General features: G+C 54.1%; 2 protein-coding genes across 2 annotated transcripts; both read left to right on the top strand.

Moving 5' to 3' along the window:
• The first annotated feature begins 352 nt into the window (after positions 1-352).
• On the top strand, positions 353-8,080 carry CSUI_002850 (methionine aminopeptidase). The gene is made up of 6 exons (XM_068063049.1): positions 353-3,481; positions 3,933-4,154; positions 5,098-5,299; positions 5,698-5,809; positions 6,156-6,299; positions 7,069-8,080. Exons 1-5 carry the CDS (start codon positions 1,786-1,788, stop codon positions 6,297-6,299), a joined length of 2,376 nt encoding a protein of 791 aa, XP_067924981.1. The 5' UTR covers positions 353-1,785; the 3' UTR covers positions 7,069-8,080.
• Positions 8,081-9,495: 1,415 nt separating this feature from the next.
• CSUI_002849 (uncharacterized protein) lies at positions 9,496-17,905 on the top strand. Its single transcript, XM_068063048.1, has 3 exons — positions 9,496-15,483; positions 15,966-16,472; positions 17,164-17,905. The coding sequence occupies exons 1-2, from the start codon at positions 10,092-10,094 to the stop codon at positions 16,421-16,423; spliced, it is 5,850 nt and encodes a 1,949-aa protein (XP_067924980.1). The 5' UTR covers positions 9,496-10,091; the 3' UTR covers positions 16,424-16,472; positions 17,164-17,905.
• Positions 17,906-18,025: the final 120 nt, after the last annotated feature.

The following is an 18,025-nucleotide window of genomic DNA, read 5'->3' as shown; positions in this document are numbered from 1 at the left end:
CGCGTTGCTGCCGCTGTCGTCCGGGCGGGCAGCACACACAGGAGAGATAAAAGGTTTTTTTTTTCTTTCTTTAGGGGCCTTTTCTTGTTATTGGAGCTTTGAGGAAGCAGGGAGAACGAAGTGTGTACGGTTCGGCTTCGTGCGTGGGGATAACAGAACCTTAGTTTTCTCGAGACGGAGAGACAATGCGTTTTCCGTGAACGAAACTCAATTCTCTTAAGCCCCCGTGTGGGTACAGAAACCCACGTGTGGCCATCACATTATGTCGGTGGAGCTAACAGGTTCGTACTGCGTGCCGGTGGCGGTGGTGTGGCCGGAACGCAACCCGTGTTTCGAGGTCGTCGCGTTGAACCGACAAGGCTAGTGCGAAGTCGGTAGTCTCGATTTCCAAATACGGGAACAATCCGCAGTTGACCTAGCGCTTACACAGCCAGCTATCATCGGGTTTTTTTATACCCTCCTCCCAGACTCGCCGTACCCTTGTTCACTCGTCCCGTCGCTAGTGCAGGAAGGGAGACTTCCTTCCCATGAGCTACTCGTGAAGAGATACACGATCGCTCTAAGAGCTGGAGAGCTTCCAATCCGCACGCATGTGTGGGTCAGCCGGGTCCGCGCAGGTGTCAGCACAGCGCAAGTTGATCTCAGTTAGTCAATATTGTCATCATCCGAGAGCCACCAGCTTTTGCACTTCGCACTCTTGAGCACCTCACTGTGTTTCCCCATGCGTTCCGCAGGTTCCTTACACCGAAGCGGACTGTCTCTTCTGGAAGCGGTGCTTTCTACCGCGGCAACGCGCGCTTGCGACTACGAGACAGAAGCCAGCCCCGCAAAAACTCCGCTTGCGTGTACCGCCTGCCGGGTCTTCTGCGGTCATTCGTTGCAGAACACGAAAGACTGACTTCCGTGAGTGTACGGGTGAAAACTAGGAAGTGGACTGCGGACCTTGTACGTTCGTTTGTCATTTCGGAGAGGCTTGAATCCGACGGAGACATCTACGTTCTATGTCATTCATCCATACTCGGAGCTCCCGAACGCGCTATTTTCTGCCCTGCAGTTAGCAACTTGCCAGCCAGCCACCCTTCACTTTCCAGCAGGAGAAAGCTACGATGGCAGGGAGGAAAAATCGCGAAGGTGTGCAACCACTCACCATCACAGGATCCTTTCCGTGCTCGATTTTGTTGCTGCGTACCGCTTCTCTTCTGCGTTCCCTTTCAAGGAGGAGCTCCTTGATCAGGCAGTCGTCATCCGCTTTCGTGATGTGCTCTCGCCTTTCTGGTCCGTTAGTGTGACAATGCCGAAACCTAAATATGACACAGCGGCACTGTTTCTTCGTCGGCTTTGTTCCCTGAATACCAGTGCCAAATGAGACAACGCACGGTCCGTGTTGAACCCCCCCTGTTTCTTGCGCGTGGCAGTGACGGCGCCGCTCAATTCCCCTGGGCATTTCCTTCTCCGTGGACACTCCTGCACATCTGCTTCAGGGATGGAAGTACATAGATGGGCTTCTCCGACGTTGCAGCCCCTGAGGGGATGAACACCGCTACGTCCCAGCACAACCGCACCACGGTCGCCGATGTGTCTGAGCTCCAAGTTAGTGTGGTTTTCGCTTGTATGGTATGAGCACGCAGGAGGAGCCCCCTGATTCTCCAAAGTACGCCCGCACAGGTTTGCGGTCGCAAGTTAGACGCACCTACCCCTTCATGCGTCCCCATTCAAAACGCATCACACTGGTTTTTACCGCGGTTTACAAAAAATTGTAGTTGTATTGCCTTTTGCAGGAAATGGATGGTGGATCGTGTGTTCTTGAATGGTGGACATCTGGACGTAACATGTATGTCTTCATGTACTCTAACCGTCAGGTGTGCAGCCAAGTGTGTCTGCTTGCAAACAGCTCTTCAAAGTAGAGGCACCCCGGACGCAGGAAGAGAAGGTCACTCGCGTCCTCGTGCGTTTATCCTCTATGAAGTGGGCGCCTTACGTCCAACTTCCGACTGGTTTGGTTACCCTCCCAGGAGAACTATCAGTCGGAATTTTCTCCGCTGCCGCTCCGTTGGTTCCAGCCCCGGGAGAATGGAAGTCCGTCACACTTTCCGAGTCCAGGAGAAAAGATATCCTGCTTTATCAGAGACCCCAGAGAGCGGCCAGCATCGATCTCCTCATGCGTTCCCTGAAGCGCTTTGTGTGGACAAGACACTTGCCAGACGGAGAGCGCTGCGTCCCAGTATCTTGGTCAAAAAGGCTGGGACTAGGGATATAGCAGAAACAGTGCAAGATGGAAATCAGTTCAACACCTGCACGAGAAGGACAGAGCGAGAAGAATACCGGGATGAAAGGGGTGCCGACGCGCTAACGCCGAAAGGCTTCCTGGGGAAGCGCAGACCGATGAGATCTTTCCCGGCTTTCGCCGCTGACAGGTGTGCTTCTTTGCTTCAGCAGCAGGGCAGCTTTTCTCCTCCAGAAAGGAAGCCAAATGGCAAGCTGGTTTCGCGGCGTCACCTGTTGACTCTGTTCGCCACCTTGTGGACTGCCTCTGGCCTAATTACCCGTGCAGCCACCGCGCCATGCAGTCGATCTAACAGAGGAAGCAAGCTGAGTTTCCAACTTTCGCCCTCTCCGCCGTCTGGCTTTGCTTCCCTCCGTCCCCGCCTTTCATCTGGCATCAAGCCGAGCCGCCCTGAGTCTCATTTTACCGCGTTGCTCTCTCCATTGCTTTTTCCAACCCTCAGCTTCTCTCAAGGTATTTGCCGGCCGCCACTGCAGACCGTGAGGCGTGGCGGGTCTCAGCTCCGTTCGCCTAGAGAGAACAATGCGTGCCAGAGCATTCTGCCCAGTTGTTCCATTCAGCGAGACCATGGGAGAGCTTCTAGTTCTGGGATGTCCCAAAGCTCCACTCCAGCTTTATTCGGGCAGGGAACGCCAGCAGCATGGAGAAAACAGAGCTCATATCCACCTCCGGCTTTCGTTGAAGGATGCAAGCTGAGACGCTGCATGGAAAGCCACACGCTACCCCGGACCCCATCTCTGGGGAGAGGAAGTTGCAAAGCTGCCCGTCACCGGCCCGCCTCAACGCCGGCACGCGCCCTTCCTTCTACTGCGCTGCGCTTTTTTTCGACCTTTCCAAGTGTTCCCTCTTTCATGAAGCTCTTTCCTTCACCCGGCACCTCTTTCTTTTCCGGGTCGTCGTGCTCCAGACCCACGTCTGCCGTGCCGTCATGTGCCTCTTCTGAGCATATCTGCACGGCCCTTCCCCGCGTCGTGAAAGGTCACGTGTCTCCTACACGCAAGGTCCCTGCCCACATTCCGCGGCCTCCCTACGGTATTGCAGACCCCAAGCTGGCAGACGCTAAAAGAGCGGCGATTGAGAATGAGGAACTACGGCTAAGGCGAGCCTGTGAAGGGGAGATGCGCCAACGGCTGGAACCCTTCCTTCCCGTCACAGAGAAGGAGATGGAGTGGGTCAAGCCGGCCAAGGAAATTGAAGGTGCGAGGTTCTGAGCTGTGATGCACTCTTCAGTCAATTTCTCCGCCTCTGGTAGAACACACTGGTGCGCTCGCAGATGCAAGATGACAGGCACTTTTCAGTGCAGAAGTGAAGGCAGAGATTAAGCAAGGAAGACAGGTGCACAGAGCGCACTCCGGGGAAGCGGCTCAGGCTACCACTGAGTGCGACAAGGCTAGCTGCGACGCGAGCGGAAGAGGCCGGTGCGCTAGTCGCCTGAAATGGCGCCACCACACCATGCGCGCTCAGGTGCTGCCAGTTTGCTACCTTCACGCGTGGAGTATCTCAGCTGGTGTGTCCTCTACCACTGTCCCGATGATTTCCACTCTCGTCTCTTTTCTGTCGAAGCACACGGGTGTCTCTCTTCTCTTCTGAGCTCGTGACAGCTTTCTACATGTCCCTCGTTTTTTCTTCGGTGACTTCTTTGTCGCAGGCGTGCGACGGGCCTGTGAAGTCGCGGCTGAAGTGTTGCAGATCGCCGTGGATTATGTCCAAGACAGTACGGGGGACCCAGGCGGGCCTCTCCTTACGACCGAGGCAATTGACCAGGTGGTGCATGAAGCTACGATCGCACGTGGAGCATACCCGTCGCCTCTGCTGTACAGTGACTTTCCCAAGAGTGTGTGCACATCAACAAACGAGATCATATGCCATGGTACGGGTGGCACTCGTGAGAAATCGGAGAGGGGAAGCCGGAGCGGTGGGCTTACGTCAGACCGGGTTTCTATGTGACTACACGAGATAAGGAGTAGGTGGTCCCTTCTTGTGCAGAGGCCGGCAGAACTTATTTCGTGCTCACTCTTCCTGTTTACAAGATCGTTCGGGGAGGCGTCGTATTTCAGCTGCAAGTATGAACGCACACGCTGCACGGCTAGAAGGGTGTTGATTTTCGGGCCTTCTGGTACTATCATCCCGGAGAACATGGATTCTACACTGGCTTTCCCAGTTACCCAACATTTTTCTCAAAATGGATTTTAGCTCCAGATTACAGGCGCATGTAAACTAGACTTGGACACAATTTTAAAATGTAATTCTTTTTATATTCTAAATCTTAAATCGATCGTCACGTAAAAAAGTCAACGTTGAGTCCCTTCGGTCGCCCTTTCTGGCTAGACTTTGACTTGTTGAACCAACCTTAATGCATTCTGGCTTCTCTGGGGATTGTCTATAGGGGCGCTGGGCGGGTTTGATGCGGGTCGTAAGACAAACATATATTGAAATGGAGACGGGAAGCTTCCCCAGTCCAGGGCATACCACTCCTGTCTTTCAAGCTCTCGGAATTTGCATTAGTGAGCTGAGTGTGTCGGAGCCTCCCTACCGTGGTATAGGTAACAGTTCTAGTCAGAAGGGGGTGCCGTGACTACTGGGGGTAGGTCTGGGGGCTCGTGCAGACGGTCCGTAAGTACTCCATCATAGCAGGCACAAGAGGCTGCAGCTGTTCAGGGCTCAAAAGAGTTCCCTTCTTTCAACTGCGCACCCGTTCACATACTGTCTGTGATTAAACGTGTACGGGACGGTAACTGGGCTCTGGAATACGGCCTTAAAGCAAATTTTTCGAATGACAATTGCAGCAGTGTTCTGCTTCTGCTGTACGACAGGCATTCCAGACGACAACCCTTTGCAAAGGGGCAGCATTTGCAGCATTGACGTTTCGTGCTTCGTGGATGGCTTTCACGGGGACTGCGCCCGCACGGTGGCGATCGGAGGAGAAGACTCTCTCACACCTGCGCTCAAGCGGTTATTGAGCACAGCGCAAGAAGCGGTGATCGAGGGAGTCAGGGCTTGTAAACCGGGAAGAAGGTAATCTCCTCACCTGATTGCTCGCACTTGCTTCGGTAGAGGTCGGCGTTCCTCAGTCAACTGTTACTCAAAGCGCCTGTGGAGGTCCAGCTTCTTTCGACACGCGTTGCCGCGGCGTTATGTCCAGTACGGCCTTTTCTTCGCAGACGGACGCACCTGTGGTTTTGACTTCTCTGCATGTGCGTTCAGTAGTGGTCGGATAGAACGCCGGCCGTGGTTCACCGTTGCTTGCGATCTCGCACTCGGCAACGCTTCTGGTCTCTGTGACTTTGGGGACATTTGTGGTACTGCCAGAGCTCGAGTTTTGCAAGAAGACGGAAGATGTTTTAAATCCTGTTTTCTTCAAAGGTGTACCCGTCGTATCTCGTGTGGTTCTTTCTCTGTGCGCCGTTCTTCAGACTCAGCGTGATCGGAGAGACGATTGAGAACTACCTCAGAAAGGAAGGCTACCGGACGATTCCGTACTTCTGCGGACATGGAATCGGGCGGAACTTCCATGAAGAACCCTTCGTACGTCATCTACGGGATCGTGCTGCTAGGAGAGGGAATTAGACAGACGGTTTCCCCCGTGTACTCAGTATAGCCCCTGTTCAAATCGGGTGTCAAGTGTACGGCTCCAAGTTTCGAATCCCGCGTCTGAGGCCGCTCTTCGAGTCATCTGCACGGAAGCTTCATCTCGCACCTGGCCGCCCAGGTGATTTCTATTCGTGTGAAGTACCGGCAGAGCGGCTTCGCTCGGATACACGCGACTATGTAGAAACAAGAATGCTTGCCTTTTTCGACTCGCTCCCTGCTGAACAGAGAGCAGCTGCTGATTGCCACGTCCTTGCTGCGTGTCGTTGTGTGTCCTGTTTAGATTCTCCACACGCCAAACAGTATGCCGGGGCGGATGCTTCCGGGCATGTGTTTCACGATCGAGCCTGTCGTCTGCAGCGGCGGCACCGATTTCTTCATCTGGCCCGACAAATGGACCGTCCAGGCGACAGATGGAAGTCCGTAAGTCAGTATGGAGCTTACGCGTTTTGATGACGGTCACCTGTACTCGGACGCGGAGCATCTTCCCGCTGGGACACTGAGCAGGCATTCTTGCACTGTCGACAGATTCGTTTTGCTGCCAGCCGTACCTGGGCTCCCTTTGTTGACAGAGCAAATACCCAGCTCCGTATGTGTGAGGGACAGTAGGGATGCGTAGCCCGAAGCGCCCTTCAGACGTGCAGAAATTGGTATCTCCACGACGAAGGGGTGTCTTCCATGTGAGGTGAGCAGCGTTGTTGCTCTCCCACCCGTCCCCCTGCTCGGAGACGGTTGACTTTTGTCAGTAGTTCACTAGGACGACAGAACGAGGCCCGCCGACTCAGCTGACGAGATTGGCAGTGAGACAGCCGGCGCATGGCGTTCCTCTGAATTTCTTTGCGGATGCTTTGGCTTTATACTGTTGCATAGGGAAAGCGTCCTGTTATGAGTTGCATCAGTTCTGAGTTCGCTCGGAGTCTGCAAGGAGGCGGAAGCGACACATTAACGACGGAGCTGACTTGATAGCTGCACTGTGATGTGGGCTCCCTTTGTGCTCGCACGGCCGACGAAGGCACCTAAGTGGCGGTTCCTTCTTCCGATCAGATAGTCAGCCGTTCGTTTCCACTTCTCTGTCTTATGCTCACCCAGCCCAGTGGTGCTGTGTCTATATCGGCCGAGATTGCGTAGGAAGTATGCTTCTGAAGCGAGAAGGCACAACCTGAAACCCAGGAACCCATGGTGTGCCGTGTGTCCAGGAGCGCTCAGTTCGAGCATACTGTTCTGATCACCGATACTGACGCCGAGGTGCTAACGACGTGCCCAGGTCGCGTCGATGTTCCGCGGTCGAAGTAACTATGGAGCGTGAAATACCTCCTGGTGTGTCAGCGACTCATTGACACGGAGACACGGAAAGCTCCGGCGGAAGCCTCGAGTCGATGAGGACCGTTCCGATTTGTTTCGAAGTCCGGAGTATTCTCAAACTCAACGGTATACAGGTTTGTATGCGACACAGTGTCCAAGTCCTTCAGGACATCGGCTGCAGTCTCAGCACTTAACGCAGTTAACCGGTCGTACGTGTTAACACGTGGCGAGACCGACAGACAAACAGTTAGTGCCCTCAACAATGTGCCGGCGTATGTTTTCGGGGATTCTGTGAGTTGTCACTCTTAAAGCCGAGGAGGTCCAAATTTGTGTCCATTCACCACCATACTACTGAGCACCATCGTAGTTTTGCTGCTCTACCGCTTGCACTTCGAGAAGGGTACGCTCCGCTGGTGCCAACGATGCTCAAATCATCGGCCTTGCTTCTCTCACGTCCCGGCAGCTCGGCAACATTCTACTAGCAGTCTGGTCGTAACTTGTCTTCGTGAGCGAAACAAAAGAAAAGTCAGCCTTTGACGGCTGTCGTCGCTGAGGTCGGGGGAAAACGTTTCAGCCGGCATGGATTGGTACGAACCTAGGTCTTGCGCCCCCGAGGAGGTTGAGGTCTGACGAATAGGGTGAACATGACGCACTCGGGGCTACAGCGTAATCCCCAGGATGCTATTACAGAAAGTACTGTACGGTTGTCGGAGTCCTGAGGAATTGCCAGACGGCCGGTTGCGCCTTTACTGTACGCGCTCGGGAGGCGTGAAAGCTCAAAGGCTCGAATGCGGAAGCTCGCCTCAACAGCTGGGAGAAAGCCCAGCAAACAACGCCCCAAGACCACTTCCTGGTCGAAAAGGAATTTTGGAGACAGCTGGGAAGTTGGTTGTGTCATCCGGACTCAAAAAATCCTGTTGCACTCGGGATCCCAAAGTTCGGCGTCAACCGCCGAGTGACACGCTTTAACAGTGGGCATTCTTCACATGTTTCCTCTCGTCGGCGTCGAAGAAAACAGTGCCAACTAGAGGCCGAAATGTAACAAAAGATAAACTCTCCCGTTCATCGAGACTCTCGAGAACATTGCTGTCACCACCTTCACTCTGTCGACAGTGAACTACCAGTGGACACATCATAAGAAGGACGTTTTTATCATTCTAGCCGAGCCAGCAGAGCCGCTCCGTTGTCACGATATTACTCTCGCTTACTACGTTTTTCTTCTTCTTTTGGACGGTTGGGACTTCTTCTATCCTTGTCTCTCCTTTTGGACACCGGCCGCCCGCCGCGGTCTTACTTGATTTTGTGTGACACATGTGCGACCGGTCAGGCGACTTACTGTCCGGAGCCCTAGCGTGAATGCCGGAGCGAGTACTACAAAGTAGGGGCTGAGCCGGAAGAAATTCCCGGGTGCAAATGCGTAGATGACGTACAACTAGATCAGCGAACAAGGTCCGACCGCACTCGCGTCTCCCAGTAGGGGTGTGTCAGGCCGTGGAGTCTGAGGGAAAAAGACAAACCAGACGGCTCTCCCGAGCTAGTAACTTAGCCCGGGAGTCCTAAACGGAGAGTCGGTCACGAGGAGGTATCACGCGAGGCAGGCTCTCTAGCGGGAGACCTGAGGAGCTGTGCGGAACTATTGGAGATTTTCACGGCCAGCGCGGTCTTCCATAGCAGCAGTAGCTACGGCCGGCTTCACACTCTGAGACCTGTGACTTTCCTCGGCAGTGTCAGAGTACCCACTATGCTTTTAATCCCTGATTTGTGCTCCGAGCTTCCCACAGCCCGACGGAGTAAAGTAGACCTTCCACCTCCTGTCAGGCTCATAGGTTATTTGCTACGGTACGGGCAGGGGCAACTGCTGCACACTGCGATCCGCACCACGCCGCTGTGCCGCTCCACATTGACTAGAAGACGATGGGCCTGCGTCATCTCTGCTTTTCTATCCAACCAAGAGACAAGCCTTCGCCTTCTCTAGCTTCCTGTATCCAAAGGTGACGCGAGCCTTCTAGGAATAAGTCCGCCGACGGGGCGGTTCCTGTCTCGCACGGGTACTGGAACCCGGCGGCGTTGTGCGAGGTGTGCTGCAGCCTCTCTTTTTGTCCGCGCGTAGGTGAGAGTGTGTCATCCTGACAATAGCCATCTACTCCAACAGAAGTAACCCTACTGTGCTCCAACCATTCACGATCTTGACACCACGTCGTGGCCTCCGTCTCTCTGGAATCTGGGTCGATACGGCGTTCGTTCTTCGCCGTGTTTCCTGGGGGGACCCCTAGTCTCCTGTTTGGTCTCCAGCTATGGCTCCGCACTTGGGAAGCGTAGAAGGGATCCGCGAGACAGAATTCTTCGAACGAGAGAACCAGGGTACCTGAGCACAGCAGTCTGTCATGAGGCGGCTTTCAAGCTAGCTGTACTGCTTCAGGGTCTCACTTCTCGACAAGTCGAACTCTCCACGAGCAGCGGTCGCCAACTTCGCTTGACAATCATGCCGTAGTTTTGGTGTCCGCTTTGTGAGCTCAAGCTTCGCCTTACCATTCCTGCTTGTCTTTTATTGCTTTCTCGGAAATGACTTGTGCGTTTTGCTGTCTGGGCCTCACTTTTCGCCCCGATTCCTAGCTGCCTCTCCACTTCCGTTGTTCCGACCTTTCTCGCGGTGCCTACTTACATCGGTTTGCCCTTTCCTTCAAAGCTTAGTCAAGTAGTGAGCAGGTAGCTTGAAATGGGGTTGTTCCTGTATGTGACGCAGCATCGAAGAGTTCGGTGTGCTACCCCAGCCATGCAAGGTCAGCTCGTTCACCGGGGAAGATGGGGCTGTCGGACTGGTTCCGGCGTTTCACGGGCAACTTTGCAGAAAGCACTCACACCGCTCCACTAAGAAACCTTTCAGCAGTTCTTTTTGGACGTGGCCGCAGTACGAATCATGTTGTCGCCGCCAGGGGGGGATGAGCCCCGTCCCCCCGATACCTATAGTGAATGGCTGCTCTCTGCCGTTGAGGCTGTTCTAGTCTCTCGGCTGTCACCGCCCTCTCGAGGCATATCTCGACCCATTTTTGAGCCTCCTCACCTCTCTTCCCAAGCACCGTCTTTCCTTTCCATCGCCCCCGCAGAACCCTCGTTCCTGTCCAGCATTCCTCGCTTCTCTTCGTCTTCTTTCTCTCCTGGAGTCTCATCCTCCTCCGGTGTCTCAGTTCCGCCCGTTCCTTCCTTCGGTATCCCTCTTTCACGGATCCCTTCGCTCCGGTCATCTCTTCTGGCTTCCCCTGTCCTCTCTCCTCCGTATTCGTCGCCGTTCTCCTTCACAGTCGACGTTTTCCTGTATCTTCCGATTTCGGCTGCTTCAAATGCTCTTATGTCTTGTGAGAGTGACATTACTTTCTACCCGCAGAGCGAAATGTATCCATTGTCCGATAGCATCAGCGCAGCTCAGCCTTCTCCGAAACAACCTTTCTGTGCTTCCTTCCCTGTATTACATTCTTTGTCCAAGTCCGACATGCCCACGGGTCACTCTGCCTCTAAGGAGCGCGTCTCCTCTTCTTGTCCTGATCCGCTTTGTTTCGGGCATTCTGCTAGTGACATTCGCAACTCGACCTTGGTGATGGATCCAAAGACACGCACAGCAGAGTACCGAGGAGCCGAAGAAAAAACGTACCTCTGCGTGCTGCTGGAAAGGTGGCGTTTCTCGTTTTCGCTCCCATCTTTACACGGTACGGCGCCTGGTATTGCTTCGAATCAGTGCAACCGGTATCCTATCCAATCTGAAATTCTTCATCGGAATCTCTCTACAGCCTTTCGAGCATTTCTGGTCTTCGCGCACTTCCTGCCAACATATTCAGCACTTGCCTCTGCGACCTCGCTTCTCTTCCCACCAGGGCAGGACGGAGAAGATTCTATTGTTCTTTCCTCCCTTACTTTGGAGGAGGGCCCCCATGAGGGCGTCCACCGGAGAGCCGAACAGAGACGGCAGGCAGGGTCGGTGACGCCGCGCGAGGAAAACGTAGAGAGGATGAAGGTAGCATCCGGAGAGATGCTGTTGATGGCTAATATCAGGGAGTCCCCGAGAACGTTGTTTAAGGAAGAGGACTTCTGTGCGTTGCCCCCGACATCCCACTCCTGTCCTGTTGCTGATTCTCCTCTTCCTCCACTGGCCTCACCCCAGCAGCCTTTTCGTCCTTCTGCGGATCGGGTATCTGTAGGTGGGACAAATCTGCGCGACTCCCGTACTGCGTCGCCTACAAGACTTGACAACGTGTCCGCCTCTCCGAGGCGCGAACATTGTGACTCGTACGCTCAACACCCTGTGTCTGAGGAAGCTTCGTCTTGGTGTTCCGTCTTCCCGTACGGTAATGCTCTAGATTCCAAGGCTCCTCCGTTGTTCTCTGCTCACTCGCAGGAGTGCGGAAGTTTTTCCTCTCGGTCTTGCTTTTTGCAGAGCACACCACCATCCTGGAAGCTGGAGGCTTCTGTAAATGTTTCTTTCCCAAACCCCTATGCAGAAAATAAAGGACGCCCTTGCCTCTCTCTTTTTGAGAACAGCACACCTCTAGCTGCGTACGCTTCTGCTTCTACACCCGACTTCCATGTCACTATGCAACAGCAGCGCGGGATCTTCGCCGAGGGGAACGTCACACCCGCGCGCGTGGCAGCGTCTCTCATTCCCAGCCTTGGACAGCCAAGGCGACAGACCACACAACAGTCGGTGGCAGAGTGTCGGCCTTCCTGTTTTCGCAGAAGTGAATCAGCAGCTTCTGAAGCGTGCTACGGTGGGAAGCGATTAGCGAGCAGAAGAAGTCCTCAGGAATCCTCTGAGGGTGCCGCTGGTTCTCTCTTAGACCAAAGTAGGCGGTCTGCCAAGAGTCCGCAGACACCAGCAGACTGTCATGAGCCTTCAGAGGCGAAGACAATGGACAACTTCTCCGACGTACCGGCGTTTTCAATACCTTTTGGCGAAGGTACACTCTCCTGCTCCGTTGCTTTCCGAGAAGACCTAGCATTCGCGATCCAGTCAACAGCAGAAGCTTCCGGTTCTACTTTGTTTTATGAAAGTAATGCCCCCTATTCACGTCCACGTTATTTTGACAGGACCCTGTCTCGGAATTCTAGTAGGGAGAACTTCTCCGAGCGAAGTGCTGCAGAGAACGCGGTTGAAGTCAATATCCCTCACCAGCAGGAAAATAGGGAGAGCCCTCTTGATCGCAGCCGCTGCATCCCTAGTGGGCTTCGTGAACCCCGGTACGCGGTGAACGCTGCCGCTCCCCTTCAGAGTGAAGACAACGAGAAACATTGCCACACAGAACTAGGTTCTGGTAGGAGTGCTACAGCGAGACAAGACAAAAAGGATCGCAGTGGAGGCAGTCAAACCTCTGTACCTCTGTTGTCGGGCGGGCGGGAAGGAATATCTCTTGGTAACCCTGTTGGTGCTGATTTTTCGAAATGTCCCATCTACGAAATGGAAGCTGTAGGGAACACTAATCCGCACTCTAGTGCTTCCTCATCCACAACGTTTTCTTCTCAAGCTGATGTTGGCGGCTCACGCGTGGATCTCTCACGCTCACCCTACCGGCATTCTGGGAAGGAGCCATCCATTCAGGCATCCGGCAGTGCTCAGGAAATCAGCACGGACTGTGCACGTCCTGTGTCCGAGACGGGCAAGGTAATCACGTCCGACAATACGAAGTCTCCGACTACCGGTAACTCTTCAAGTCGCTCAGAGAGAAATTCAGCAGGGTTCTTGGGTGTCCAGGATACCTCTAGCAGTAACGATGGTGACCTGCCAGTTGGGGAAGGACGCTTCTCTAGGGACAGCGGAGTGAAGGCCGGACGACGAGAGGAAAAGTCGGAGTCTCGCTCGCCTGCTAGTTCCTTTGATCCGTCACTCACCGAAGACGGGCTGCTGGCATCTCGGCGACCTGCCGCAGTCCGGGGTGAGCTCTCTAAGAGTGAAGGAACCCCTCCGAGAACGTCCATACACGCTGAAAGTGTTTGCCCGCTGACTGGTCCAGCGTTTTGGTGTTATCGTCCGTTGGCAGATAGCGGTGTCGGTCCTGCCTCCTCAAATTTGGACAATCGGCAACAATGGAGCGAAAGAGGAGGCCGGAAGGAGGTTCTCCCAGCAGCTGCTTGCGACATCGCGGAAGAATTAGCCACAAACGAGAACGACGTTATAGGTACTGTCTCAACCCTTCGAGCTCGAGAAGCGCAGTCACCAGATGTTGGTGAGGACAGGCCTGACCCAGTGAGTTCATCTGCAGGAAGTACAGAGCTCTCCACCAGTGTTGCTGCACGGAGGAATTCGACTCCGGGGGAACAGACAGAGACGGCATGGACATCGAGAAAGAGCAGCTTGCGTCTCGAGGCTTCATCTCGTGAGAGTTCTTTTGGGGAACCCGGTCTCTCAAGGTATCACCTGGAAGATTGCAAGACAAGAACTGCGCCTCTTGTTGTTTCGACCGAGGTGAATCCGTCCGCTGAGGCCCGGGCTCGGTGGGGCCTTCTTCTACAGCGTGCTGCTCCTTCGTCGGCTCAGGAGAGCGCACCGGCATCGGGTACTCCGCCTTCTGTTATCCATTGTTCTTCCGACTACACCTTGAGAATTCCATTGCCGAGCACTAAGAGTCCAGCTCCTGTTGACTTTCCATTTGGCAGCTTCCCGTGGTCCAGTCCAGCTAATTTGTTCTTCGGAGCTCGACAAGAACGTGAGACTGCACGAAGACGGAGAAGCCATCAGGCTGTTGACTGGATACAAGCAGAAAAGGAAGGATATGACAGGCGACCGCAGTACGGGAGAGTGACAGGAGGAGCGGGGAGGGCTGGAAGCACTCCAGCCGTTTTGGCAGACGGAGAACTCGATGCGGAGTTTTACTTTAAAATCGATGAAAAGGCCAGGCTTTCGAAGGAAGATCAGCATACAAGCGTCTCTGTTGATCGTGGAAAGAATACGGTGCCCGACGAAGGACCTCGCGAGAGGGTCTCTACAAGGAGACGTGACCGCGCGGTCATCGTGCTTGATCGGGATCATGAAGAAGAAGAGAGTGACGACGATGAGGAAAGCGAGTTCGGTAGCGTCAGTTCGTTCTTGGGTGCGAGAAAAACAGGTCGGCGACAGGAAGAGAGAGGAATAAAGCAGGTGGATTTTTGGTCGGACTGGACTAAAGAAGAAATGGATTATGAGCACTATGCATTTCCGTCTGTATCAAAAGAGTATCGAAGAAAGCACTTGGTTGACCAGCTTGCTTCTCTCCGTTCGGGCTACCTAGCACGACAAGGTCAGACGGACTCACGGACACCTGGTGAGTCTGAGGAGCACCAGGGATACGGAGGAACCCAAGTAGGGGCCACTACCTCTGAGGAAGGAGGCAGTGCAAGAGGGATAAAGATTTCCGAAGAGAGTGCTGACTGGGATACTGAACAAGACGGACTGTTTTTTTCTTTCTGGGTGTCTCCCGATCCGGTGCTAGCATTGTCGTATCTCGACGCCACCCGGGTTCCCCTGGAACAGGATCCGGAGGATGAGACAGCCGACCAAAGTACGGGAAACACTGAGAGAGATGAAGAACGCCGGAGGGTTGATGGAGAAGAAGACGTGTGGATGAACGGGAAGAAAGAGGGTGGGGAGGAGGAGGTCTCGAGGCAGGAGAAGAACTCTCTAGACGTTTCCACAATTTCGAATTTGCCGCCGTCCTCAGGGCCGGGCTTTTCCCTCAAATCCTATGTTGAGGAAGCGGCAAACCCTCCCTCTGGTTGGACTCGTGGGGCCTGGCGAGATGCTCTTGAGAAGATCCGCTTTGGTGGTTTTGATGACTTTTTGGAGGCTCCTAATGCGTCATCTTGTTCATTTGCAACCTCTCTCTGTCATTCTCGATCTTCTTCCCATTCCGCGTCTGCTGTAACTTTCGAAGGGCGGACTTGTCCTGTTCTTCCTGGAATCACCGTTCTCTCATCGTCCTCATCTTCTGCACCTTCAGCTTCTGCAGTCTCCCCCCGTTGTTTACTTCCTCATGCGTCGTCTTCTATATCTTTACCCTCGTCGCCGACTTCCTCTGGCATATCAGGGTCTTCGACTTCGTGCGGTTCTGCGGTCTCTTCCGAGCACGAGGAACATCGTTTGTTTTCTGCATTCCTTTCAGAGTTGCAGCAAGATGACGCGCCCTTTCTGTTCACGCCGTCTTTTCCGCACGCTGGGTACCACGGGGGAGCTCATAGCGTGGTAGCGGAGAAGTCACGACTCGCGGGGAGCAAGGAAGCGGAGAGATCACGACATTTGAGAGACCCCAAAACAAAAGTAGAAGATGCCCTGCACCTTTTCAGTCATCTGAGTGAGAGTCGCGTACCCAGCCACCACCTCTGGTGTCTCCGCCGTTCTGTGTTTTTACATATACGTCGCATCCTTACTTGTTTGCAGGTAGCTCGGATGTCTTGTATGTACCCGAAGCGTGACTGTCCGGGAGTGTGAACGGTGTCGATATGCGCAGCTGACTGGTCTGTGTGTACTCGTACCACCCCGGCGACCTACTCGTCCCTGAAGAGGTCTTGGTCGGATAGCCGACGTGTTTCCTGTCTTCTGGTGCACAGGCGTAGGACGTTGGCCAGAGTTCGCAAGGACCGCTCAGACTCAATTGCTTGTTTCGTCTGCCAGGCTGCCGTGCGTCTTTCTCTTGCCTGTCCACAACATTAGCTCGGGCGTGAGTTTCCTCTCTATAAACCACCGATCGGTGCCACTCGTGACAGTAGAAGAACCAAGTGCCCTAGGCAGAGCATTCATGGCGCAGTACAAGTTTCTCCTGCCTTTGTTTTCCAGCGCAGCTTCTTCTGGTCCCCGAACTGCCGGTGCAGGAAACATCCGCCGCTTCAGCTTCACGGGAGGCTCGTCGTACGTCGCCTCTAGTACGCGGGCCCGTACGAGGAGAGGGGGAGAGGAAAATCGACACCGTGGTTGAGGCACCCTATTGCACTGCCTCAGTCTCTCAGCTCTCACAGGAGAAAGATGCTTCTTCCACACCTCGAGGGCGAATAGATGACGGCCTGGAGCATGAAAGAACCCAAACTGGAAAGAAACCTGAAAAGTCGAAGAAGTCAGCGGTAGATGCCCACCAGAGGGAACGAACAGAGAGGAATTCCAACTGCACAAGGTCAGGGAGAAAGTCACACGTTGAAAGCAGCAGCTCACGGAGAAGCAAAGACAGCGATTGGCAGAGACAGTTGAGGTTTCTGGAGAAGCAACTGGCGTACTTCACAGTAAGCGACTCGCTTCTCTAGGACACACCCGGCGTCGCTTCCGTTCCGCTACTCCAAGCAAGACACCGAAGTGAGGTCCTGATATACGTGTGTTCGAAATCAGATTCGTGTGCCGGCGGTCCTTGGCTGAATATATGTCCTCGGCAGAAGTGCCTGGACTTCGTCTTTCTTCTCTTTCCGTTTTCCGTGTGACTTCTTGATTACATTTGAAACAAATCTGGATGGTTCAGGTTGCTCAGCGAACCGTCACAGTTTAGTGTTTCCATCGAACTCGTGATTACGTACTGTTCTCCGGAGAGGACCTTTTGCTTTAGCGCTCACATTAGTGGATCTGAAGCGGCGCCTGTACGGATCTCCCTCGTTGTCCGGTCTTGCGTGTTGATACGAAGGAAGCGATACCCGTGTCACGCTTCAGGTGGTAGCGGCAGTGGAGCATCCGACGGATGGGAAGTCGGGTCTCGAGTATCCACCTACCTGCCGCGGGAGTATGCGCGTCACTTTGAAGTGTGTGGTGAACCGCCAAGTTTGGCTGGGTCAGGCCATACCAGGAAAAAAACTATAATGTCTTTCCTGAGTAATGCGTTGCACGTTGCACAGGTGTTCGGGAGTACCTTTTGCTAGTGCAAGGACAAGCTCTGTGCACTGCTAACAGTATATGCAGCGTAGGGAATGCGCCTTGTTCTGACATGCGTTTTTGCCCAAGGCTTGTATACGAGATCGCGCAAGACTCCTTCGTATCGCTGGGTGAACGGTTTTCTCAGGACGTCGAGCGAGACCAGGGGCAGGTGCGTCCACTACGGACCTTTCTTCCACCGTCTCTCTAGAGGTGTGACGTGTAGCTGTCTACGTCTCCTCAAGAAAAGTCCTCTCCGGCTACGAGCTCTCTCTGCCGTTCAGCTGCTGCCTCCTCTTCGGGTCGTTCAGCAGAACAGAAGAGTGCCGCGTACAACGAATTTTGTGCGGTGTGAGTTTATTGGCACGGCCACCATGCGAAAACCAGGATTTGTTTCTCCGAATCTGCTCGGCACGCGGCTAGGTGACTCCGTGCTTGTGGGGCTGTCTCAGTGTCAAGGCGGAGGCATTGTCGGAAGCATTCGTGCTGTCGAGTGGCTCCACCGCAGGCGCGGGTGTTGAACCCGCACGTCATTTCGTGTTGCAGGCCAGTGTGCACTGCCGGTACAAACGTACCCGCATCCAGTATCGGATTTGGTGGAAAAGGACTCTTCTGGCTCTGTCGATCATTCCCCTCTTGAGAGAGCACGGGAAGCAGATAGACAAGATATAACCTCCATTTGGAGATGAAGGTGACCTCTTGGGCAACCAGTGAGACTGGGTGGGGCCGGAGCTGTACTTTTGCCGCGTCAACCGCAGGTGGGGGACGAAGTAATCGTATCTGAATTTTGTCTGCGTTCGATCAAAACTTTTCAATTATATGAATCCGCTTTTCCGTTTGCCTGTTCATCGTTTGGGTTGGGTTACCGCCTGGTGAGGCGCATCCTGTAACGAGAGAACGAAAGTTGCTCTCGGGAGTTACCAGCTTCCACTCCTGGACTATCTGAACACGGGCCTTTCTACGGCAATACTCGCGCTCGCTCACCTTGGACAATCTGAACGTGAGCCGTT

Source organism: Cystoisospora suis (assembly GCF_002600585.1).
Source record: "Cystoisospora suis strain Wien I chromosome Unknown contig_1208, whole genome shotgun sequence".
Taxonomy (NCBI): domain Eukaryota; phylum Apicomplexa; class Conoidasida; order Eucoccidiorida; family Sarcocystidae; genus Cystoisospora; species Cystoisospora suis.
Note: the sequence above shows the minus strand (reverse complement) of the source record. Positions and strands in the feature narration are given on the sequence as shown.